Source organism: Sus scrofa, chromosome 18 (assembly GCF_054392235.1).
Source record: "Sus scrofa isolate SSC_HxYL_T2T_F1_AM1 chromosome 18, Sscrofa_HxYL_maternal_Yorkshire_Landrace_v2.0, whole genome shotgun sequence".
Taxonomy (NCBI): Eukaryota; Metazoa; Chordata; class Mammalia; order Artiodactyla; family Suidae; genus Sus; species Sus scrofa.
The window spans coordinates 60,317,475-60,343,047 of record NC_139400.1 but is presented as its reverse complement, the minus strand read 5'-3'; the positions used below and the strand labels follow the sequence as shown (position 1 = coordinate 60,343,047).

General features: G+C 46.0%; 1 protein-coding gene across 2 annotated transcripts in view; it reads left to right on the top strand.

The window, feature by feature from the left end:
- The first annotated feature begins 3,517 nt into the window (after positions 1-3,517).
- STK17A (serine/threonine kinase 17a) overlaps positions 3,518-25,573 on the top strand; it is a 36,731-nt gene continuing 14,675 nt past the window's right edge. For both annotated transcript variants that reach the window (XR_014834339.1, XM_021078536.2), the window contains exons 1-3: positions 3,518-3,847; positions 16,286-16,498; positions 24,729-24,873. Coding sequence is in view for 1 of the 2 variants with exons in the window: in XM_021078536.2 (XP_020934195.2) it covers positions 3,648-3,847; positions 16,286-16,498; positions 24,729-24,873 (558 nt within the window). In the remaining variant the exon portion in view is untranslated. The remainder of the gene's footprint in view (positions 3,848-16,285; positions 16,499-24,728; positions 24,874-25,573) is intronic.

Below are 25,573 nucleotides of genomic sequence, written 5' to 3'. Positions count from 1 at the left end.
CTGTTAAAAACAACAACTACAACAACTTCAGTTTGCACAAACCTGTCACCTAACTGCTTGTTTTCTATTTGTCTGTTCTCACTTTATGTTCCTTGTTCTTTCCTTTCTTGCTTCTTTTTGATTAAATATTTTTATCATCCTGTTTCCCCACTCTGTTAACTTGTTATTCGCTCTTTTTCTATTGTTTTAGTTGCTACTCTCAAGATGATGAAATTCACTCGATGTATTAAAGCCAGGTCCTTTTTATCAATTCCCACTCGATGCTAGGACTTTAGCACACTTTAATTCCTTTTATTCTCTCCCTCCTTTGGGGTTATTATTGTGTAATATTTCAAGTCCCTATATATTTAAGACCATAAGGCATTATACGTATTGTTCTATGCAGTTCATATTTATTTACAGCTAGCCACCCAGTAATTCCTTCATTTTTCTGCATCCCTTCAGACATCGCCACAATTGCATCTACCTAAAGAACTCCTTCTGGAATTTCCTTTAATGTAGGTCAGCTGATGATCTTAGTGTTTGCTGTAAAAAAATGCCTATATTTCTCCTCCAATTTTGAAGAATATTTTTACTAGGTAGTTCATAATCTAGATTGGCAGCGAATTTCTTTCAGCCTTTTGAAGCACTCAGGTCTTCAGGCTTCCATTGTTCTTTGATAATAAGCTCTTGATTGTACTCTTGCCCTTGTGCAGGTAATATATCTGCTTTCTCTGCCTATTTTTTTTTCAAGATTTTTCTCTTTGTTTTAAATTCTTGGAGTTGCTATTGTCACGCAGAAGAAACAAACCCAACTAGCATCCATGAGGACGAGGATTCGATCCCTGGCCTCGCTCAGTGGGTTAAGGATCTGGCATTGTCGTGAGCTGTGGTGTAGGTCGCAGACATGGCTCGGATCTGGTGTGGCTGTGGCTGTGGTGTAGGCCAGCGGCTGTAGCTCTGATTCAACCCCTGGCCTGGGAATTTCCATGTGCCGCAGGTGCAGCCCTAAAAAGTAAGTAAATAAATAAATAAATAAATTCTTAGTAGTTTACCATAATTATTTAGGTGTGATTTTCTTTGCTTGGAATCCTGCTTGATGTTCATGTTTCTTGATTCTGTGAGCTGTTGTCTTTCATTAGTTTTGAAAAATTTCTGGCCACTAACTTTTCAAATATTGCTTTTCTTTTTCTCTCCCCTCTCCATCTGATACTTCAAGTACATGTGTTTTAGACCGTTTTAACATAGACCTCATGTGTTTTATTCTCGTGTCTGAACATTATGTCCTCTTACCTCTCATGTTTCATTTTGCCTATTTTTTGGCTTATTAAGTTCGGTAATCAGGCGCACTAAATCTTCAGTTGTATCTAATATGTTGTTAAACCTATCGGATGAGTCATAGTTTTAGATGGTGAGATCCCCCCCCACACCCACCCCCTACCCAATCTTAAAAATTCCATTGTATTCTTCTTTGGAGTTCTCAGTTCTATGCTGAAATTCTCTTATTTAATTTCTTGAATAAACAGAATTATTTAAAAATCTATCAAATCTCTCCAGGAAATTTGAATCTCCTGCTTGCTTGATTCTGTTTTCTTTTTTTCTTAAAGATAATTATTTTTGTGTGCCCCCTATAAGTGCTAGATTAAATGCCAGACATTGTACATGAAATATTGTGCAGATGAGGTGCGGCTCTGGATGGTGGTGTTTTTCTCCAGAGGGGATTTGCTCTTGCATTTCAAAGCCGTTCCTCTGTCCTTATGAGGACCGGTCTAGTTCCCTTTTACCAATGCTCCTAGGGTGCATCACATTCAATTGAATCTAGAATTTTTACCAGGCCCTTCTCCTTAATAGGTCCTAAACTCCAGTTTTTTTGTCTCCTCAGCCCAGTAAGAAGCCTGAAGCCCTGCTTATATTTCTGCCCTTTCAGTTACTGCTTGGAATCACCAAATGCCTCGTGGGATGGTGGTGCCATTCTGGCTGCCCTTCTTTCCAGGATTTTAGTCATCCAAGTTGTTGCTGCTTTTGAAGCTCTCTTATGCTTCGAGCCCAGGATTGTTTGTTTTCATAATTTACCCATTTTTTTCTCAGTAAGAGAAGTGATCACAAGTAGACTAGCTCAGCATTACCAGAAGCAAACCTCTTATTGGCACGCTTTGAGCAGAGCAGTGAGGTGATCTGATTTAGATTTTTATTTATTTATTTATTTATTTTGTCTTTTTGCTATTTCTTGGGCCGCTCCCGAGGCATATGGAGGTTCCCAGGCTAGGGGTCTAATCGGAGCTGCAGCCACGGGCCTACGCCAGAGCCACAGCAACGCGGGATCCGAGCTGCATCTGCAACCTACACCACAGCTCACGGCAACGCCGGATCGTTAACCCACTGAGCAAGGGCAGGGACCGAACCCGCAACCTCATGGTTCCTAGTCGGATTCGTTAACCACTGCGCCACGACAGGAACTCCTGATTTAGATTTTTAAAAGGTCATTCTGATTGCCTTGAAACTAAACTATATGGAACTGGGGAGGAGGAAGTATGGAAGCAGGTAATCCAGTTAACAAGCTCTCACAATAATCCAGACGAGAGGTAATGCTAATTGCAGTAATGTGGAAATGGAAAGATGTGATCTGATGTATTTTGAATGTATTTCAAAATATATTCTGGATGTATTTTGAAGGCAAAGGCAAGAGGAATTACTAACAAGTTGAATGAGGGGTATGAGAGAAACAAGGTTTTTGGCCTGAATCTTTGGAAGGATGGAGCTGCTGTTTACCGAGGAAGGGAAACTGGCTGGGGAAACAGAGCATTTGCGAAGGACGATCAGGAGCTGCCTTTTGCTTGTTAAGTCTGAGATTCTAATTTGCCATCTAACTGGTGATGCTAGGTGTATACTTGAATACATGAGTCTGAAGTTCAGAGAATGGTTGGAAGCTGGAGCTACAAATTTTGTAGTCATGAGCATACGGTTGTAATTAAAGCCACAAGACCGGAAAAGAGCACCTTGGAAGTTAAATATAGAGAAGACCACAGTCAGTATAATAGCGCCTATTTCATGGGACTCGTGTAAGGGCTTAAAATATTTACTCAACTCTTGCCTCTTCATGCTCCTCCTCAACTTAAGCAGGAGCCCGCTGCCCGGGGCTACTTCCACGCAGCCCTGCTTCCAGCAGCCCTGATCTGAGTGGTAGTCCTCACTCTACCAAGGTAAGGCGGGGTGAAGCTCTGGCAGGCAGCTCTTTGCCTTGCATTCACCTGATCTGAACTAAGATGATCCGCAGGTGCGTGACCGGCTGACGCAGCGGGTCCTCCAGCCAGAAGGGTGGTGCTGTTGGTCGCCTCTAGACTGCGGCGTCCGGCGCGAGGCCCCTCGCCAGGCGCCAGGCTGCACCTTCTCCCCCTCGGCTGCAGAGGGCGCGCGTAAGGCACATGGCGCTCTGGACCGCCCCTCGGGGGCGGGGGGCGGGGCCGGATGCGGGGGCGGGGCCGGGCGCGGGGCGGGGCCGGGCGCCGGCGGGGCCGGACGGCGGGGAGCCGGCCCTCCCAGTCCGAGCGCGGCGCGGAGGAGAGCGGTTGCTTCCCTCCGACCGGCTGGAGGCTGCTGGAGGCGGGGCCGTTACCCGCCGGCAGCTCGGAGCGAGCCGGGCGGCCAGAAAGCCGGCGCGCCCGAGCGCCATGATTCCTCTGGAGAAGCCGGGCAGCGGCGACTCCTCCCCGGCCGCCGCCTCCGGCTCGGGCCGGGCCAGCCGGGGACCGAGCACGCCGCGCCGGCCGCCGCCGCCGGCCCGCGGGCTGCTGACGGAGATCCGCACCGCCGTGCGCACCGAGCCCTTCCAGGACAGCTACAGCCTGAGCCCGGGCCGGGAGCTGGGCAGGTGAGGCCGGGCGGCCGCGCGGGCGGGGCGCAGATGAGAGCGGGAGGCCGGCGGGCGCGGCGGGACCGGGCGCCGACCTGAGTGCGGGCGGCGATTAGGCGGCGGGGCCCCCCGCCCCGGCCGCCCGGCCGCGCGTCGCCGGAGTGCGCTGTGCACTTGGTAGCGGCCCGAGAAAGGCTCCCACGCGGGTCGCCGAGAACCTTCCAGCCTCTGCTCGGGGCCTTCCAGCCTCTGCGGTCCTTTGTGCGGTTAACCGAACGAGACGGCGTGGGAACCGCGCTGCGCGCCTCTGCCCGCGGCGTCGGAGCCGAGGGGTAGCGTCAGCTCTGGTTTCGCCCTGCAGCTCTTGTGGGTTCCGGCTGCTCCCTCTGTGGCTGCGGCAGAGAAGATGAAACCGAGCGTGACAGCTTCCTCTGCACCAGCGCTGGGTGCACTTCTGTCTGCCGCCTTCTGCTGACTTGGTTTTCGGTTCCGTGGGGCTCTTCTGTTCTCGTTCTGAAACATTTAGGTCCCTGCGCCCTTAAGTCCAGATCGGCTTCCCTCCTAAGCTCTGGGCTCTTGTCTGAATTTTCCCGCGGTCAGCCGGCCCCTTGCCTTCTCTTCTCCACCCGACTCTTGTAAGGGCGTAGGGGTGGGGGCTTACAACTTGGCCTGTTTCTAAAATTGCAAAAGGTGAAGGCTGTTTGAATCCTCTACATCTGGGACGTTGAAGAGGGATGATTAGAGTCATGGGGGCTTGGGGACTGACCCCCCTTTTTCCTTGAGGACAATTTGGAGAAGTTATCAAAAGCCCTGGCTTTGGAGTCAGACCCGAGCTCCGAGTCCCCCTCTGCTGTTGCGCGTTTCTCATCCGTAAAATCCGCATCGTGACAGCACCTCCCTCACCGGAGTGTTGTGAAGATGCGGAGTCTGTCAAGTGCAAGCCCCAGGGCCTGGCACATGGCATTTGGTAAGTGTTAGCAGCTGTTGCAGGTGTTTGTCATGGTTGCAGCATCGCACCATGGTGTAGTGGGCAAAGGGCCTGGCAGTTATGACAGCCTCCTTCTGGGGTCTTAGAAAAACAGGGTCCATAATATCCGCTACAATGTTAAAAAAAATAATAATAATAATAAAAGTGCCTTACAAGCATGAAGGTAACTTTTAGAAATAGTTTTGGCAGCGATACCTACCCCAGAAGTATCTTATTTATTCCAAATGTTAAAAGGACACATATTTTTCAGGGATAAGATTTTCTTCACTCTCCTGGGCACCAATTAACTGGATCTGCACAAACTGTAGGTGTGACAAAAGATGACATGGACAGCTACGGACTCATCTAGGTTTTCTAATTGGTCAGAATTCCAGACATTCTAAAGGAACCCTGATTTCTTGAAGGAAAACTAGGACTTTCCATTGTTTGAGTTGTCTGACTTCATACCAGAAAACAAAAACGTCTTACAAAACTGAAATGTCTTCAGGTGGCGAGCACCGTCTTGAAGACTTTGTAGTAACTGACTTAATGGGAAAAAAATTGCTTCGTACTCTACCAGCTGTTGTGATAATTCCTGCAGGAATGAATTGTTTCAGCCTATGTTATACAGTTAGCTTGCCTATTAAGTGTTTGTTTTAATGGTATGACATCTTCTACATACCTTTTCTTATATAAGTTTCTTTACAAAAATAATAACTCAGGGGAACATGAAATTAGATACTTAAATCAAGAGCCCAAAACCAAAAAAGGAAATGAATGTTAACTTTTTTTTTTTTTTTTGGCCGCACTTGCGCCATGTGGAGGTTCCTGGGCCAGGGATTGAACCCAGCTGTAGGAGCAACACTAGGTCCTTAACCCACTGTGCCACAAGGGGACTTCCGTCTTTTGGGTTCCCCTTTTCTTCACAGAGAAGCGTAACGCAGTGGTTAAGAACGATGACTTTGGAGTCAGACAGTCTGTGATTGAGTCTTGGCTTTTTACTTACTGGTTATGTGTACGTGAGTAAGTTACCTAACCATTGATTGCCTCATAGCATTGTTGAAAGAATTAAATAAATTAAAACACGTCTCTAGCATAAAGGCAGTGTTTAGCTTAGGGGGTGCACTCAAAAAATGTAATTCATTGTATAGCCAGTGAATGGTATTTTGCATGTAACCAACAGGCAAAAACAAGAAAACCTGCACCACCTCCCAGTGTGCTTCTAGCTCATGCAAAAGTAATAACACCTCATTGCAAAAGACATGGGAACTGTTTAGAAGTCTCGGGAAGTAAAAGTTCTGCTTTGTGTTGTAAGCAGTCTTTCAGGTTTATAAATTTTGCCTGTATATTGTAGTTTTGACATAATGAAATGTGTTTATGTGTAATCCTTTCTGTAGTAAGAAAAAGTTGCTTCGTTTTCCAGCTGTTAACTGGTTGCATTTCTTTTTTTTTGCTTTTTAGGGCCACACCCTCGGCATATGGAAGTTTCAGGCTAAGGGTCGAATCCGAGCTACAGCTGCCGGCCCACACCACAGCCACAGCCACGCTGGATTCCCCACCCACTGAGCAAAGCCAGGGATCAAACCTGCATCCTCATGGATGCTAGTCAGATTCATCTCCACTGCACCACAATGGGAACTCCCTGGCTGCATTTCTGATACAACGCGTTGACGTCATGCTGGTACATAACTGAAGAATTACTCATGTTCTATTTTAGTGATAAGGTATGAAAAACAGGAGATGTATTCATTTCGTTCTGTGGCCCTTCATTTAGTTGAAAACGTTAAAAGCAAAGAAAGAGAACATGTCGAGGTGTGAAGAACTAATTGTTCCAACACAGGAGCCTCCTTCCTTCAGGACTTCCCACTATGTTATCGTAGTAAAATGGAAAGCTCTCAGTGCAGTGGCTGTTTGGAGAAAACATTTTAAACGGTCAATATTGATTCCATAGTAATGAGAGGATGCGATGTTGATTATTTTAAAAAACGTCTCCATTCACGTCTCCAGCAGAGTCCATACCAACCTAAAATGTGGGTAAATACATGGTGTGAAATTTTCTTTTACTGCTTGAAGCTTGGCTTGTTATTCCTGAGGCTTGTTACCTTTCTTTGAGTCAGGATATGTGCCGACGTAAACCACACTACCGATTCAGCGTGCAGGAGACATGACCTTGGGTTCTGGGAATTTTTCAAAGTGTAGCCTTCCCATGAGTTTTGTTGGTAGTGCAGGGACAGAAGAATGTTTCTAGAATTTTTTATTTATTTTTTTCATTTTTTTGGTCTTTCGAGGGCTATACCTGCAGCATATGGAGGTTCCCAGCCTAGGGGTTGAATCAGAGCTGCAGCCCCCGGCCTACACCACAGCCACAGCAACCTGAGATCTGAGCCACATCTGTGACCTACACCACAGCTCACAGCAATGCAGAATCCTTAACCCATTGAGTGAAGCCAGGGATGAACCTGAGTCCCCATGGATGCTAGTCAGATTTGTTAACCACTGAGCCAAGTCAAGAACTCCTAGAATTTTTTTTTTTTTTTTTTCTTAATGGCCACACCCAAGGCATATGGAAGTTCCTGGGTCAGGGATTGAATCTGAGCTGCAGCTGCAACCCAGTCTACTGCTATTGGATTCTTAACCCACTGCATCACAGCAGGAACTCCTAGAATTTTCTTCTTAGGGTCTCACCTGCAGCGTAGGGAAGTACCCAGGCTAGGGGTCAAATTGGAGCTGCAGCTGCTGGCCTCTCCCTCAGCTTAAGGCAGCACCTGATCCGTAACCCACTGAGTGAGGCCCGGGATCAAACCCGCATCCTCCTATGCTATGTCTGTCGGGTTCTTAACCTGCTGAACCACAGTAGGAACGCCTAGAAATTTTAAATTGTACTAATTTCACATCAAACGATTTGCCTAGTCCTCCACTGGAACATTTTTGTATATATATATTTATCAATTTTAAAGATTTCTAAAGCCAAAAAAAATCTTTTGTCTCTTATTACATACTCGTAGTTGAATTTTCCCATGGGGAAAAAAGTTATGAGTTCTCTGCTGGAGCGGATGCTTCATAAATGTACGCAGGCTTTACCGTTTTACAAGCACTTCCTGTGTGTTATCTCATTTAATTCTCCTGACAAGCATGTTGGGAAAGCCCCATTTTTCGGATGAGAAAATTGAGACCCAGACGAGGTCTTGTGAGGGACAGCTGAGCTGAGACGCTCGGTCACTTCCATGATGCCCCAGATGTGTCTCAAGACTGATGTGTGTACAGTCTGTCTCGTGTTTGTGAGGCCGTGTTAACGAGTTCCAGGTTGGAACACACCCTCCCCAGCTGTGTCCCCCACCTGAGTCCTCGAGCGCTTTCATCAACAGCAATTGATGAGAGGCCAGCGGAGAATTGCAGGCGAGGCTTTCTTGGGGCTCCTGCTGCAGCTTGGGGGCGGGGAAGCCCTCACAGGGGCCCTTGCCCTCCTGCCAGGGCAGGCTGCTTCCTTAAAGGGGGGCAGGTGGAGCCGATGGGGGGTGGCGCCGAAGCAGTGGCTTGAAAGGTCGGCCCCCTCCCCTGGTGAGGCTGTGTGCAGGGGTCACGTGGAGTCCGCTGCTTTTTCTCCTGGCACCTCAGCGGGGGCCATTGGTCCGTGCCCTCCTTGCGTCTTATTGTTCACAACTGCCCCCGCCTGCAGGACAGTCAGGTTTGCAGTCTCTCGTGGTTTCTTTGTATTCTGTTGCTCAAGGAGATGTCTGTGCAGGTGCAAGCACTCGGGTCAAAGGGCCCGGGATCCCAGCCTCTCCCTTGGGCCGTAGGGCAAATAGCCATGCCTGGTCTCGTCCTCCCCAGAGCAGCTGGGAGTAACAGGCACAAGAAGGGAGTTTTATCAGAGAGGAAGGGAGGGTTCCAGCGGAAGAGGGTGCAGAGGTGGGCGTGCTTCAGGAAGGGGGTGTCTTTACCCGCATGGGTGCTTGTAGGTCACGGCTTCAGGTTGAGTACCGTCCAGCTACTTAAGCATGTGTCATAAATGGTAAGCTGGAATTTCTTTAGAAATAAAGACCCTCGTTAGATCATACTATCCACGTAGAAATTGCCTTGTTTTAGGAAAACTATTGTTTACAATTTCTTGGCATGTTATCATTAGTTTAAAGAATGTCTAAAACGCTTTGAGTCATCTGGAATTTTTGGATGGTTGAAACAATTGGCTGTGTTTGTGGTTGGCATGGGACATTACCTAGGAAGCATGCCTTTGCTCTAAGGCACATACTTTATTAAGTCAACTGTCTCATAACGTTAAAAGTAAAATATTAATTTAAAATACATAAGCTGAGAGTTCCCACCATGGTGCAGTGGGTTGAGAACCTGGTTCGAGTTGCTGCAGAGGTGTAGATTCGAACCCCAGCCCAAATCAGTGGGTTAAAGGATCTGACCCCATAGGTTACAGCTGTGGCTCGGATTCAGTTCCCAGCCCAGGAACTTCATATGCTGCAGGTGCAACCGTTAAAAAGTAAAATAAATTACGTAAGCTTAAGGATTTAATGAATTTCACCCTCTTCACAAAACCATAGCAAGATTTTATAAAGTCTGATTATTGCACCAAGTGCCTTAGAAAAAAGCTAAGTAGCTGTAGTCACTGACTGACTCTGCAGGAAAGGGGAGAAGAGCTGGATTTGGAGTGGAAGTTTACGAATCAAGTCGAGAGCTCAAATTAGGTCACCTCCAAACTCTGTTCTATGATAGTTTTACAAAATGTTATCATTATCACAGATCTGAAATGAATCCCCTAAACACTAAAAAAAACAGCTGCTCTTTACTGATTGCTGGTCATTTGCTGGATGCCACACCCTTTAGGGATGGCACTTTGTTTAGTCCTCACTGTCGGACAAGGTAGGTGCCCTCGACCTGGTTTTACAGGTGAGGATTCTAAGGCTCAGGAAGGTTGAACACGTTGCCCAAGATTACAGTTAGCAGCCCGAACTTAAAGCAGAATCTGACTTTGAAGGCCTGCTTCTTGTCACTCGTGCTGATGGCACAAAGTGATTTTTACACTTAGGGTCAGCATGTAGTTTGCCTTTTGTTTCCCTTTCCGAGGTAAGAAAGACATCTATTCTCGGTCTTTCTTGATGGAACTTCCTTGCCCTAAGGCATTACCCCAATGCTGTTAAGCAAATGTTATACTTACATGTTGAGCACCTAAGGCTCTTTAGTAGACTTTGGAAATTATTCCCAAATCTAACAAATCAGCCGCTACTCCCTTTATAGGCCACGTGACATGCCACCTGGGAAAAAATCTTATGGGGAAAAAATAGCATTTGAGCCAAGCCTTAAAGAACAGATGGAACTTAAGTAGTAGCAGTGATGAAAGATACTCCACCCTTGGCAATAAAACAGATAAGCACAGTGGCAGAAAAAATTCAGTGAGAGAGAAAGGCAAGTAGTTGATTTTCTGATGTTAAGCTGCCTTAGAACTTTTCTTTAATAACAAGAACAGTATATGCATTCAGGATGCTGCCTGATGTCTTGTTTGAGCACCCACTGTGTACAGGGCACTACACATGGCAATGCCAAGATGAATAAGACGTACGGTCCCTGGGACTCAGTCTAGCCAGGGAGACAGTCCCAGTGCAACAAACTGTAACATGTCAGACCAACCTCAGTAGAATACAGGTGTAAACAAAGCACTTGATGGTAATGTGGAATCAAACCTGGAGCCTCAGCGCCGACTTTTACTTTGCTTTCTCCATAAACCCGTCAAATTAGCATCTACAGTTTTCTGTTTGTTTGTTTTCTTTTTCACCCACACCTGAGGCAGTGCATGGAAGTTCCTGGGCCAAGGAATTGAATCCGAGCCGCAGCTGCCACCTACAGTGCCAGATCCTTAACCCACTGTGCTGGGTGGGGATTGAACCCACACTGGCTCAGAGGCAACTTTAACCCACTGCACCCCCGCGGGAACGCCAGCATCTACAGTGTTTAATCTTTGCCCGAACCTCACGTATTCGTTTAGCCGTTCACCTTTGTGTGTATCTCAGCGCTGGAGCATACATTTGGAATCCACCTTGGAAATAAAATTCTCTTTGCAGAGAAGCATCTCCAGCTTCTCCCATCCAAAACCTCACTCCCCCTCCCCCGGCCCTCCACAAACCTGTTATTCTTCTAATCTTTCTCTTGGTGGTACCACATTAACCGGTCAAAAATCTGCAGCCCATCTGCCACTCTCACCTTTTCCCTTCGCCTTCATCTCTGCTGCAGCTCAGTTTCTCAGGAGGTGCCAATGGATCTGGACCTTGAAGGTCCTAGAAATGCATTCTCTCTTCCCAACCTCTCCTCCTGCTCCTTTAGTTCAGATGCCTTACCTTAAATTATTTTCTTGGCTTCCCTAGTTTCTAGTTAGCACTTGGCAACACACTCCCAGAATTATTCTCATAGGTGCCCCTCGGTAGCCTAATAAATAGAGCACAGACTCCTTAGCACATCATGACTGCTTGAAGATGCCCGTTGCGCCTCCCTCAGCATCACCAGTTAGGCGCTGGTGATGCAAGTAGTCAAACCTTGTTCCGAGGAAGCCGAGACCAGTGGGCCTGCCTCACAGGTCACTTCCCTGTTGTAGCTGCCGATCCTTCCTCTCCCACCGCCCTGGAGCGTGTTATCATTGAGTGGTTCTGGAGAGTATCCTTTCTGATATCCCTCCCCCCAGAAAATGATTAAGGAAGATCTCAGTTCTCAGTTTGGCTGTGGTGGGGGCGGGGGGGACTGTGGACGTTTGTGGATGAGTGAAGAGCTCCGAAAACCGCAACAGCCACGGAATATGCAGGAAGAATTTTGGCTAAGACAACAAAGAAAGTAGCTGTGCCACACACATCTCATGCCCTTTGGAGCTCATCAGCCTCGAGTCCCTGCAGAGAACTGGGCCCCGAGGGTCGGAGGAGCATTATTTATTTTATGCACTGGAGAGGCCTCAGTAACCTAACGTTAAGGGTTGCGATGCAATCACAGTTTTGACCCGAAAGCTGCAGTAGAGCCCAGACTCGAGCCTTTGTGGCTGCGGAAGGCAGGGACCCTGTGACAGGGTAGTTCTTAGTGTGTCCACCAGGCCTTGGCACCTCGGAGGCTGCGTCTCGGGCTTCTGGGCACCGGGCGGCTCTCCAGAAAGACCAGTTCCGAGAAGCCTCGTTTGTCTCCGTCGGACTCCCTGCGGAGTTTGAAGGGTCCTGTCCCATTGCTCCAGCCACTCAGCCGTGAAGACAGTCGTCCCCCACTCCCGGGTGACCTGGCACCTTGCTGTCGGCTTCAGTGGTGTGCGTGTCGGGATAGAAGAGTTTGGATCAGCGTGGAACAGTGCAGGGCTCGGCAACCTGCTGCTGCCTCCTGTTTTTGTCAAGCTCACCAGCTAGAAAGAACGCTTTTTACACTTTTAAGTGATTGGGGAAAAAAAAGAGTCCTGTGTCGTGACATGGAAACCACGTGAAAGTCACATTTCAGGATTGGGAAAGTATTTTTTTAAGCCAGCCACCCACCCCTCGTTTACCTGTCGCCTCCAGCTGCTTTTTCTCTCTGGAACAGCAGGCTTGAAGAGTAGTGACAGGCCAGACCCTCTGGCCAGCAGAGCTGAAAATACTTGCTCTCTGGTCCTTTACAGGAAAGTCTGACTGCCGACTCCCAGGAGGGTGTGTGATGTGGGGGAAAGGAGTGCCAGCCCACAGCTGTGAGGACAGAGGTGGTGTCCAGCGTGGTGACGGGTGTGGGAGGAGAGCCCTGGGGACTGCCCCTGGGACCCCCAGACAGCCGGTCAGCAGAGGTCTCTGCCCTGTGTTTGCCTCTGGCCCCTGAATCTGGCAGTGGCTCTTTGCAACAAGGTTCCCAGGGGTAGTGGGTGAGCTGTGTGGGGGACCCATTTCCCCGTTGGGTCTCTCATCTTCAGAAATAGGCGTTCAGGCCAGAGAGTGAGAAGTTGAATTTTGCTCCCTGCACAGAGCTCCACGCCCAAAGGTGAGGGGGTAGCAGTCCCATCTCTGCATTGGTCGCAGTGTGCTGGAGGGCAGCTCAGCTGTCAGTGTTACTTTGGGCAGTTTTTTACAAATGAAAGTCTTCTTTTGAAACTTCAGACATACAAGCGTGAAAAAAATCCAATTAATTTTTTTTTTCTTTCTGGAAGGAAGCTAGGGGGTTCCCAGTGTCCATGAGGATGCAGGTTTGATCCCTGGCCTCAATTAGTGGGTTAAGGATCTGGCGTTGCTGTGGCTGTGGTGTAGGCCGGCAGCTAGAGCCCCGATTCGACCCCTACCAAGAGAAAAGAATCTAAAGATCCTTACGGACCTTTTAAAACACCAGGGGGAGGAGTTCCCTTGTGGCACAGTGGGTTAAGGATCTGCACTGTCACTGCAGTAGCTCAGGTCACTGCTCCGGGGCAGATGTAATCCCTGACTTGTGAATTAGTATGAGCTAGTGAATTAGTATGAGCTAATGATTTTGAGGGGTCAGAAGGAGGTATTCGTCTGTGACGTATAGTTTATTATTTAATCTTTCTAGTCACCTGTAGAAGCCATTCGCTTTTCTGTTGAACACAACTTTGTTCTGAATTGGGGTGTTCTTAGGGAGATTGCTACCCAATTGAGCAGCTGTGGGTCTGGGCCCAAGGATTTTTCACATAACTTTTTTTTTTTTTTTTGCTTTTTAGGGCCACACCCGTTGCATATGGAAATTCCCAGGCTAGGGGTCGAATCCTACCCCTACACCACAGCCACAGCAACACCAGATCTGAGCCGTGTCTTCGGCTTACGCCACAGCTCATGGCAATGCCAGATCCCCAACCCACTGAGCAAGGCCAGGGATCAAACCCGCAACCTCATGGATACTATTTGGGTTCATTTCCACTGCACAGCACAACAGGAACTCCTCACATGACTTTTTTATTGCTGATGGCAACAAAAATACAGAGGGCATGAAAATCATTTGTGGTTGACAGTGGCTAGGAAGGAATTAGTACTCGGAATTACATCAGTAGTGTAGAATGCTAGGACCAAACCTAGGAAATAGAGTGTAACAGAGCAAGTTAAAACCTTGCACCGAATTTCTTTTTTTTTTTTTTTTTTTTTTTTGGTCTTTTTAGGGCTGTACCCATGGCATATGGAAGTTCCTGGGCTAGGGGTCAAATCAGGGCTGTAGCCACTGGCCTACACCACAGCCACAGCCACGCCAGATCCCAGCCTTGTCTACGACCCACACCACAGCTCACGACAATGCCGGATCCTAACCCACTGAGCGAGGCTGGGGATTGAACCTGTGTCCTCATGTACTAGTCAGATTCGTTTCCACTGAGCCACGCTGGGAACTCCTTGCATTGAAATTTTTATTTTAAAAATATCTTTATAGCGTGAGGACACTGGCTTGACAATATTCAAGAGGAAAAAGATCGAGGGTGGCTTATTTTATTTACGAAGCAGAGAAAACCTGTCGAGTTTTGGGTTTTTTCCCCCAGAAGGATGTATTAAGTTGTATTGCACCCAGATGGACAAAATGCTAACCAAGTAACACTCTGACCAGGTGATGCCCGAGCGGTTGCTTCCGACGTGATTGACACTTTCCACCAGCAGTTCTGTGAGCCGTAGTAGTGAGGAGACCCCCAAAGCAGAGGGGGTGAGAAGTGATTGAGAACTGGGGTGGAGGGGGTGCCGTTAACAGCTCACGTTAGCTGTGTTCAGTGCCTGAGAGGCTGGGCTGTGGGCCCTTCTGTTCTGCTCGCGGAAGACCTGGACTAGAGCCCTTCCCGCGAAGCAGGGGTAGGCTGCTGATGAAAGCCTTGCTGAAACAGCACGTGCTCAGGACTGGAAAAGACTGGTCACAGTTTGAAAGGAAACGCCTATGGTTTCAGGAGTTCCCGTTGTGGCTCAGCAGGTTGGGAGCCCAGCATTCCTCTCTGTGAGCATGTGGGGTCGATCCCTGGCCTTGCTCAGTGGATTAAGGATCTGGCCTTTCCCTGAGCTGTGGCATAGGTCGCAGATGCGGCTCGGATCGGGTGTTGCCATGGCTGTGGTGTAGGCCTTAGCTGCAGCTCCGATTCAGCCCTCTCGTGGGAACTTGCATATGCCCTGGGTGCAGCTGTAAAAAGAAAAAAATAAAAACCTATATGGTTTCTAAGTTTCTAACTTGAGTATTATGGTGTTTATGGGTGATGATTATTGCCACTTAAAGATCTGTCTGATTCATTAATTTTACTGATGGAGTTCCCGCTGTGGCGCAACAGGATGGGCGGTGTCTCAGCAGCGCCAGGACACAGGTTCAATCCCTGGCTTGGTACAGTGGGTTAATGGATCCCGCGCTGCCACAGCTGTGGTGCAGGTTGCACTTGCAGCTCAGATGTGATCCCTGGCCCAGAAACTCCATATGCCGTGGGGCGGCCAAAAAAAGAAAAAATAAATAAAAATATTTTATTGGGTTTTACCATGTGGCAAGTACCATGCTAAGCAATTGACATGTATTATATCTTTAATTCCCACAACAACCCTGTGAAATGGATCGCATTTGGGTCCTCTTTTACAGATAAGGAGAATGAGATTTTTCTTAAAGAAGAGGTTAAATAAATGGCCCATTTATGTGTCAGGTGAGCAGGCAGAGCCATTTTGGGGATTCAAGCCCACATCTGTCTAATTCCAGCCCTTAGCTCTTAATCAATATGCTGCACTGATCCCTGTGTGACTTGTTTATTAGTGTATTAAAAGTGGTGTAGGAGTTCCCGTCGTGGCCCAGTGGTTAACGAATCCGACTAGGAACCATGAGGTTGAGGGTTTGGTCCCTGGCCTTGCTCAGTGGGTTAACGATCCAGAGTTGCCGTGAGCTGTGGTGTAGGTTGCAGATGCGGCTCGGATCCCGCGTTGCTGTGGCTCTGGCGTAGGCCGGTGGCTCCAGCTCCAATTCCACCCCTAGCCTGGGAACCTCCATATGCCATGGGAGCGGCCCTAGAAAAGGCAAAAAGACAAAAAAAAAAAAAAAAAAAAGGTAGTGTAATGTATCATTATTATATCTCTGTTTGTAGGAAAACTAGACATTTCCAGCTGATGCCGTAGTTGATGTCATATAAATAAGACCCTAACTTTTATAATTTTGGAGGGTGATAGTGTCCTTTTAGAGTCAGTCAGTGACAGTGAAATTCATTATTTTAGGAATTCTGATAACCAATCTCTTAAAAAGTTAAATGGCTTTAAGATTTAAATCATTTTTGTGTATAAATGTGCAAAAAAATGTTATTTTTATAATTGCACAAATACTGGCTTTAACATTTGGTTAGTCTCTTTAGAATACTGGATCTTAACAGATTTACAGATTACATTTTATTTGATTATAGGTGTATTTCTGAAGTTATATTGCTACTTTTAGGACGGAGTGTAACCTAAATATGAACATCCTGAGCTGTGGCATAGGTCGCAGATGCAGCTCGGATCGGGTTTATTAAAATGTACTGTCTGAAAAGTTGTCAGCTTTAACAGTGAATTGTTGTTGTTTACTTCTAGGGGGAAATTTGCAGTGGTGAGGAAATGTATAAAGAAAGACTCTGGAAGAGAATTTGCAGCAAAGTTCATGAGAAAAAGGAGAAAAGGCCAAGATTGTCGGATGGAAATAATTCACGAAATTGCTGTACTTGAACTAGCACAGGACAATCCTTGGGTCATTAACTTGCATGAAGTCTATGAAACGCCGTCGGAGATGATCTTAGTTCTGGAATAGTAAGTATTGTCTTCCTTACTGAGTCTGTTGGATGGCCCATCGTCCTTTAGAGGAGGCCACTCACCTGTGATAATGTGACAGGCCCTGGTTCTCTGGAAATCTGAAGACTTTCCAGACCTTTCTCCTGTGTTCCTTTTGCTTAACTGACCTATCCCACATTTGCAAGGTTGCAGGTATGCTCTGTTTTTCATTTTCACCCTTTAATGAAATTCTTTTGAACAGTGGTAAAGTTCTCTTATGTTCTTAGCAGAGGGATTCTTAGAAGGTAAGTGGTACCAAGGTAATATTAAAATAAAAGGCACTTCTGAGTCCCCTGGTGGCCTAACGGATAAGGATTCAGCATGGGCACTGCAGTTCTTCAGCCTTCCCTTCCATCTCCTCGCTCCCGTCCTAGTTGCTGCCACGAATCTCTCCAGGGCTCCAGTTAGCTCATTCTCCCTCTTGCTCTTCCTCTGCCAGCTTGGCATTCTGGACACGTGCTGTGCGTGTATCTCCTGCTCATTCTTGGGAGGTCTTGTATAGCCTTTGCTCTGCTTATTCTGAGGCTGCGAGTTCCATCTTCTGCTGGGCTCTTGGTGTAGTTGGCTAATTCTTCACCTAATGTCTCGCCCGCTTATTCTAACATCCCCAGTAGGAGGGCAGGACCCAGTCAAAACCTTGACCTCGGCCCCGCTTTCCCTGTCACCCACTTCCCACCTGTTAGACACCTGGCCCTCTGTTCCTTTATGGGGAAGTAAAGGCCATCAGACACATATTCCTCGTGTCCCTCCCTCTTTCCACCCTCACCCCCTTCCCTTCTGTTCCAAGGAAGAGGTTCCACTCCTTCACGCCAAGGCTCACACTTGTGTCCTTAAATTCTCTTCCTTCCTTTCCTAGGACTTGGGTTTTGTGTCTGAATCAGTTCTCTCCCCTCTCGGACACACCCCCCCTCCTGTAAGGGTTCCTCTCCCTCGTCTTCCAAGTATTTCAGTTGCTTCTATCCTGAAATTCCTGGTCCTCATTATTGACTCTTTGCAAACTACTGTTCTGACCTTCTCTTTCTGCGACGTTCTTTAAGGAGGGGTCAGAACTGACAGCTTCCCTTACCTTCCGCTCAGTTTTGTTTGTTCTGCATCCTTGATCTGCTCATGCTCATGCGCCATCACTTTTCAAGCCAGCGCCATCTGCTCTTCTCAGACTTTGGTGAGGTCATCAGATGTTTGCGAAATGAAGCGTTCATTCGACTTCTTATTGTCTTTATTTCGTTTTATTTTTTTATGTACTTGTTTACTGGCCCACCCACGGTACGAAAAAAAGTTGCCAGGCCAGGGATCAAACCCATGCCACAGCTGTAACCAGAGCCATAGCACTGCCGACACGGGACCCTTAATCTACTGAGCCAGCAGGGAATTCCTTCTTACCCTCTTTAAACCCTTGATATTATACCTTCTTCTCTGTAAATTATGTTCGTCTTTGGCTTTCATGGCCCTGTGTTGTTTGGGGGGTTTTTGTTTTTTCCGTCTCAGAGCCTTTGCCCTTCTTCTGCTGCGTAGATGGAAGTGCTGCCCAGGTCCTTAGTGTACCGCTGGTCACACATTTACAGTCTGCACGTTTACCTTGGACAATAATTCGTTTTTGTGGCTCCAGCTATTACTTACATAATGGTTATTTCCAAGTCTTTGTCTCCAACGTGAGCCCCTTTTCTAAGCTCCAGCTGCCCACACGTACCCCTGAGTCCTCCCGCCCGTCGTCACCAGAGCAGGATCAGCGTGTGCTCCTGTGTTGCCTGCCTTTCTCGTGCCTGTGTTGCTTTGGTCCCCATTTCCAGCGGTACCCTGTTTATTTCACTGCTCCAGGAGAAACCTTGAGTCTGTCCTTGACTGCCTCATCGCCTTGAATGCTCCTGTGTAATGAATTACCGGCTTCCACTTAAGCCTCTCCCCTGCTGGTCCTTTTTCCTTTACCCTGGCTGTTTTTCCTGTGTTAGCTCCTCACTGTCTCCATGGACTTTCACAGTAGCTTCTTAGCTGATCACTCTGGCTTCAATCCTAGGACATTCCCAGGCCCCTCTTGGGTAGGAAACTAGAACATAGCTGTGCTGATGTGATTCCCTTGCTTAGAAACCTCCCGTGGCTTCTGTTGCTTCCATGATCATGGTTTTAGAACCACAGATCAGTATGATTTGGCCAAAAATTTTTGTGTTCTACTTTCTGTTTCAAGGGGAAGTCTTAGAAATAGACTTTGGACATTGAAACATCAATTTTTTTTTTTTTTTTTTTTTTTTTTTTTTTTTTTTTTTTTTGCTGTTTCTTGGGCCGCTCTCGCGGCATATGGAGGTTCCCAGGCTAGGGGTCGAATCAGAGCTGTAGCCACCGGCCTATGCCAGAGCCACAGCAACGCGGGATCCGAGCTGTGTCTGCGACCTACACCCCAGCTCACGGCAACGCCGGATCGTTAACCCACTGAGCAAGGGCAGGGATCGAACCCGCAACCTCATGGTTCCTAGTTGGATTCATTAACCACTGCGCCATGACGGGAACTCCAAACATCAAAATTCTTGACCACTTCACTAGATTGTTATTATGGAAACTGTTACAATTACAGTATTACTCATTCACCTGCCATGGGCACTGGATGCTAATAGGTGCTGATAAAACAAAAGTAAAAATAGTGTAGCCCCCCCACTCCTCCAGGCACTAAAGTTTAGAGTGAGAGAAAAATGCTTGCAGCAACCTTTGTGTTCTGTTAGACTTCTTGCTAGCTGCTCTGGGAGCACAGCTGAAGTATGGTGGTCGTAACGTGTTTACGAATTTACTATGTACCAGACACGGTGCTAAGTCTTTTCAGCCAGCGTTGTGTACATTATTTATATGCTTTACATACATTACTCAGTAGCTTTTGTTTTTAAAATTTTGTCCAGCTTTATGAGATGTAATTGACATGTAACGTGTTGTAAGTTTGAGATTAGCAGCATTTTGATGCACTTAACGTCTGTGAAATGATTGCCACTGCAGCATTAGCTGACACCTGCATCACCTCACATAATTACCATTTCTTTTTTGTGGTGAGAACATTTAAGACCTCCTCTCTTAGCAGCTTTCAAGTGCATAATACAGTATTATTAACCATAATAATTATAATTCCATTAGCTCCCAGAACTCAGGTGTCTGATAACTGGACGTTTCTACACTCTGACCGCCGTCTTCCCTTTGCCCCACTCCCTAGTTCCTGGCAACCACCGTTCTCCTCTCTGTTTCTATGAGTTTGGCTTTTCTAGATTCCACGTGTAAGTGATATTCTGCGGTATCCGTCCTTCTGTGTGACTTATTTCACTTAGCATAGTGCCCTCAAGTCCCATCCATGTTGCTGCAGATGGCAGGATGTCATTCTTTCTCAGGGCTGAATAATATTCCAGTGTACATACTGCATGCCCTCCTTATTCCTTCATGCTTTGTGAGACACTTAGGTTGTTCCCCTATCTTGGCTATCGTGACTAAGACCTCGTGCACCTGGGGATGCAGGTATCACTTCACAGTCTTCATTGCATTTCTTTCGGGTCATTCCCAAAAGGGGGATTGCTGGGCCGTGTGGTAGCTCTGTATGGTGATCTGAGGATTCCGCATACTGTCTGCCATAGTGACTGCGTCCATTTATATTCTCACCCACAGTGCACAAGGGCTCCCTTATCTCCACGTCCTCACCAACACTGTTTCTTGTCTTTCTGAGGATAGCCAGCCTAACAGGTGTAAGGTTTGAATTTGCATTTCCCTGATGAGTAGTGATACTGAGTCCTTTTTCATGTATCTCTTGGCTATTTGTCTGTCTTCTTTGGGAAAATGTCTAATTCCTCCACCCATTTTTTAATTGGGTTATTTGGCCTTTTGCTCTTCATTCGTATGAGTTATTTACATATTTTGGATTGTAATCCCTTATCAGATATTTGAATTGCAAATATTCCCATTCTGTAGTTGCCTTTTCATTTTGTAATGATTTCCTCAGCTATGCAGAAGCTTTTTCATGTGCTGTAGGCTCAATTGTTTATTTTTGTTTTTGTTGTCACATACTTAAAAAATCATTGCCAGGACTGATGTCAAGTAACTTTCCCTTTAGGTTTTCTTCTAGGATCTTTACGGTTTCGGGTCTTACATTCAGGTCTTGAATCCCTTTGGAGCTGTTGTTGGTGTGTAGTGTAACGTGGGGTCCCGTTTATTTCGTTGGCCTGTGAACACTGAATTTCCAAATACCATGTATTGAAACAACTCTAATTTCCCCATTATATACTCTCAACTCTTTTGTCACTAAATTAAGTGATCATACATGCAGGGCTTTATTTTCTGGGCTCTTTATTCTGTTCCATTGACCTATTCTTTGGCAATACCATACCGTTTTGATTACTGTAACTTTGTAATACATTTTGTAACTGGGATGATGCCTCCAGATTTGTTGTTCTTTTTCAAGAATGCTTTGGCTATAGGGATCTTTGGGGGTTCCATAGAATTGTCTTCTCTGAAAAAATGCCGTTAGAGTTTTGATAGGAATTGCACTGAATCTGTAGATCGCTTTGGGTAGTATGGATATTTAAGAATATTAATTTTTCCAAACTCTGAGCACAGAGTATCTTTCCATTTGTTTGTGTCTTTTTCAGTGTCTTTCATCCGTGTCTTACAGGTTTCCATATAGAGATACTTCATTTCTTGGTTAAAAATATTCCTAAATATTCTTTTTGGTGCTGTTGAAAATGGGGTTGTTCTATTAATTTCTCTTTCTGATAGTTCATTGTTAGTGCATAGAAATGTACCGATTTTGGTATATTGATTGTGTATCCTGCAACTGAATTTGTTTTATTTATAAATTTTAGGACAAGATTTTACATATGTGGAAAAAAGAAAACTTAGAGAAATAATCCACCTAAGATTGTACACAGTAGGGCCACGATTTAGCTCAGGAATGTGTGATTTGTTTGACTGCAAATCTTTTAGCCAGGCATTGTGCAGCTTTACCCTGTTGGAGAGGCTGGGGAGTGCCCTGGAGACCTGCAACATCATGTATACTGGCCATCACTGCCTTCCTCAGGGCTTTCCAATTGTTTGGACCTCATCCCATGCTTTTCTGTCTGATTTCTGTTCTACCTCCTCTCCTGCTAGTGCTTCTTCAGCCTCACTCTGCATTCTAGGCACACTTTTTCTTTTCTTAGTACTTAAAGATGCCGCTGCAGGCATGTTTTGACTTAGTGGTAATGAACGTGATTAGTATCCATGAGGATGCGAGTTTGAACCCTGGCTCGGCTCAGCCGGTTGAGGATCCAGTGTTGCCATGAGCTGTGGTAAAGGTCACAGACACGCCTCAGATCTGGGGTTGCTGTGGTGTAGGCTGGCAGCTGCGACTCTGATTTACCCCCAGCCTGGGGACTTCCATATGCCACGGGTGCGGCCCTAAAAAACAAAAACAAAACAAAACAAAAATACCATTGCAGAGTTCCCATTGTGACTCAGTGGGTTAAGAACCTGACTAGTATCCATGAGGATGTGGGTTCGATCCTTGGCCCTACTCAGTGGGTTAAGGATCTGGCATTGCCATGAGCAGTGGTTTATGTCACAGATGAGGCTCGGATCTGGTATTGCTGTGGCTGTGGTGTAGACCAACAGCTGCAGCTCCAGTTTGACCCCTAGCCTGGTAACTTTTATATGCCACACATGCAGTCCTAAAAAAAAAAAAAAAAAAAAGAGGCCATTGCATTGTCACCTGCCTTGAATTACTACAAGAAGTCTGTGTTGATTCTTGACTGCCCTGTGCCTTTTTAAAGATTTATCTCTTTCACACCTGTTTTCAGCAATTTGAATATAAATATGCCTTGATTCTTTTTGTTTATCCTGCTCAGGGTTTATTGAGCTGTTTTTATCCGCGTTGGAAATTTTTCAGCCATTATTTTTAAAAGCTGTTTTTCTGCCCCACCTCTGTTCTCTTGTTTCTTCAATCACTGTGGGCTAAACTGCTTGGTCCTCTTGCTCCAGTCCCTGGGGTCTTGTCTCTTTTATTCTCCACCTCTACGCCCCACATACACACCTTACATTAGATGGGTGGAGGGCTTCCATTTCTGTCTTGAGATTCAGCGATTTCTTCTGTAATGTCTGATCTGCTATCAAGCCCGCCCAGTGAGATCTTCATTTTAAATGCTGTACTTTTCGTCTCTAGCAGTCCCGTTTGGTTCTTTTCATGCCTTCCCCTCGTTCCTTGTTATGTTCATACTTTACTTTAAATCCTTGAGTGTATTTATAATACCTGTTTTAAAGTGCTTATCTGCCAATTCCATCATCTCTGGGTCTGTTCTTATTTTCCTGTTAGTTGTGAGTTGTAAGTTGTGGCATTTTCAGATGTCTGGTAATTTTTGGAAGGACGCCATACATTTAGAATGGCACAGGGCTGGGTGGATTTTATGATCTTCCATTAAAAGAATGGTGCTATTTGTTTTGGCAGGCAGGGAAATGAATTGTGGATCAGCCTTATTAGGGCAGGTTTAGGGCTCCTGGAGCCTCTAGCGAGACAAAACTAGGGCTTTCTGGGGTGGTCTGTTGAATGAATGCCCCAAGTGGTTGGCATGGTTTTTCTACTTGAACTGGCAAATTTTAAATATCTTATTCCTCTGAATGCCAGGAATTGTTCAGCTTATTTTTTTCTTTTGTCTTTATTTTTTAAATTACTTATTTATTTGCATTTTATTGGAATATAGTTGACTTACAGAGTTGTGTTAATTTCAGGCAAACAGCAAAGTAAATCAGTTGTACATATACATATGTCCGTTCCTTTTCACATTCTTTCCCATATGGGTTATCACATGGTATTGAGTAAATTTCCCTGTGCTGTTTATCCAGGAGGTCCTTGTTGCCCATCTGTTTCTTGAATAAGAGTGTGTAGATGCCATTCCCAACCTGCTAAATTATCCCCCCGCCAAATCGTTCAGCTTATAATTTCCCAACAGTTCCTCGCCTGACCCCAGAGTCTTACTCAGTGAATGTGCATTAAGTGTTTCGTCTAAGGCTCTGGGACATGACCAAGCAGAGGGCTGCAGATCTTTCTCTGCGTGGCACCCTCCTCTCTGGTGCCCTGCCGACAAAATCCAGCTGCCCTAGCCTCGCCAAACTCCTTCCTACTACCTCAGTTTAGCAAGTATTCTGCTTGTGTTTTTAAACACATAAAGGAAAGTTTGAGATATGACATGAGCTGTCATCTATGGTAAGAACAAATTGTTTAAATATGACATTTCTGCTGAAGGGAAATAAGTTTATAAATCTTTTTTTTTTTTTTTTTTTTTTTGGTATTGGAAAAATTCAGAAGGGGGAAAAACCTGAGATGCCTTGGCTAGAGGAGGGAAGAAGGTTTATTAAATCAGTGCTGCTCTTAGATGAACCTGGGTCGTATCTACTGAAATTTCAAATGGCACTTGCCGTTCACTGCAGCAGTCTCATCCGGGGTGGCTACCTCGGGACTGTGGCGGACAGTGCTTCTCGTCACAGCCTTGTTGATAATCGTAAATAATTAGGGGAAAAAGTGTCTTTCAGAGGGAACGCTAAGTAAGTTATGGTTCATCTATTCACAAGGTTCCCGGAGTTAAAGATTGTGAAGCTGGTAGGTGAATATAAAACCATCATGGAAAGACTCTGAAGGCACATTTAAGTAATAAAAAAAGCAATAGAATCATATCAGTAGACTGTTTTCTGTGTTGCCATTTGTTTTGAAAAATCCACAAAATAATATTTTTAACGATATGCATTTAAATATATTTTTAAAAGTTCTGGAAGGGTGGAGTAGCCCAAAGTGGTGACAGAGCTTCCCTGAATGTGGCTCTCGGACTGGGGAAAGGGCCTTCCAGGGAGGAGGCGTTTGCTTTATTTTCATTATCCGCATTTTTACAAAAATCATATTTGTAAGCATTCTCTAACCAAAAATTCTCAAATTTTTTGCCTGTAAGTGTGTTGATGTATTTTGCTATTAAAACTGAGTTCCTGAAGTTCTTACACTGGTGTTTTGCTTTGGGTTTGGAAATGCTGATCCGACTTTGTTTTTCTTTTGAAAAAGAAAAACAAGTGGATTTAGTTGAGGCGTGTAGCTGGACAGAAGGTTATGGGCATTCGAATTATAGTTTGTCTAAATAAGGATACTTGATGCGTATAAATACTGAGGACAGAAAGTCTAAATGTTTTTAAAGAGTCCTTTCCCTTTTTCTGTTTCAAATGTGCTTCTCATCTCCTCTAGTGCCGCTGGGGGCGAGATCTTTGACCAGTGTGTGGCAGACAGAGAAGAAGCCTTTACGGAAAAAGATGTTCAGAGACTCATGAGGCAGATCTTAGAAGGTGTCCGCTTTTTACACGCTCACGATGTGGTGCATCTTGATCTGAAGGTAAGATCGGAATCACTTTACAAGTCCTAGGTGGCTGGAGAGTGACACTCCAGATGTGAAATATCTAACAGTGGTTTATTCACATGTTTCTGTGTTTTACTGGATAACAAGGACACCAGAGGTGAGTCTTCACTCTTATCCTCTAGCTCGTTGTATCAGGGAGAAGAGGCACATGTGTGTACAGAAAAGGATAAATGACGATGCATTGTCCTCAAAATGGAGCTTTGAGCATATTGCTGGGTAGGTGAGGGCTTCCTGGCAGAGACGGGGCTTGAGCTGGACCTTCCCAGAAAGCTAGGCTTTAGGTCTGTAGAGAAGAATAGGAGAAAGTTAACTTAGAAGAATTAGGAATACTTGTGATGTGTTTGGGCAAGAAAAAATAAATGGAATAGTTCCCCATGGAATTGAGAGATGAGATAGACATTGAAAGATGAGAAAAGGCCAGATTCCAGGCGTTTCAAACCTCATAAAGAGGTGGGTGCTTTTTGAGCAGAAGCATTTGAAAAGCAGTGTGTGTTGTGGAAAGGTAGGCGGGCAGCACCCAGTAAACGAATGAACAGATTAGAGAGGGTGGGGGGTTGATGATCTGCGGGTTGAAGTTCAAGAGCGAGGGGCGGGGAGGACAGGATGCAAAGGCCTGTGGGAGCGAGCGCCAGCTGGGAGCGGGACGCGAAAGGGGGCCTCGGCTGCTGGCTCGAGC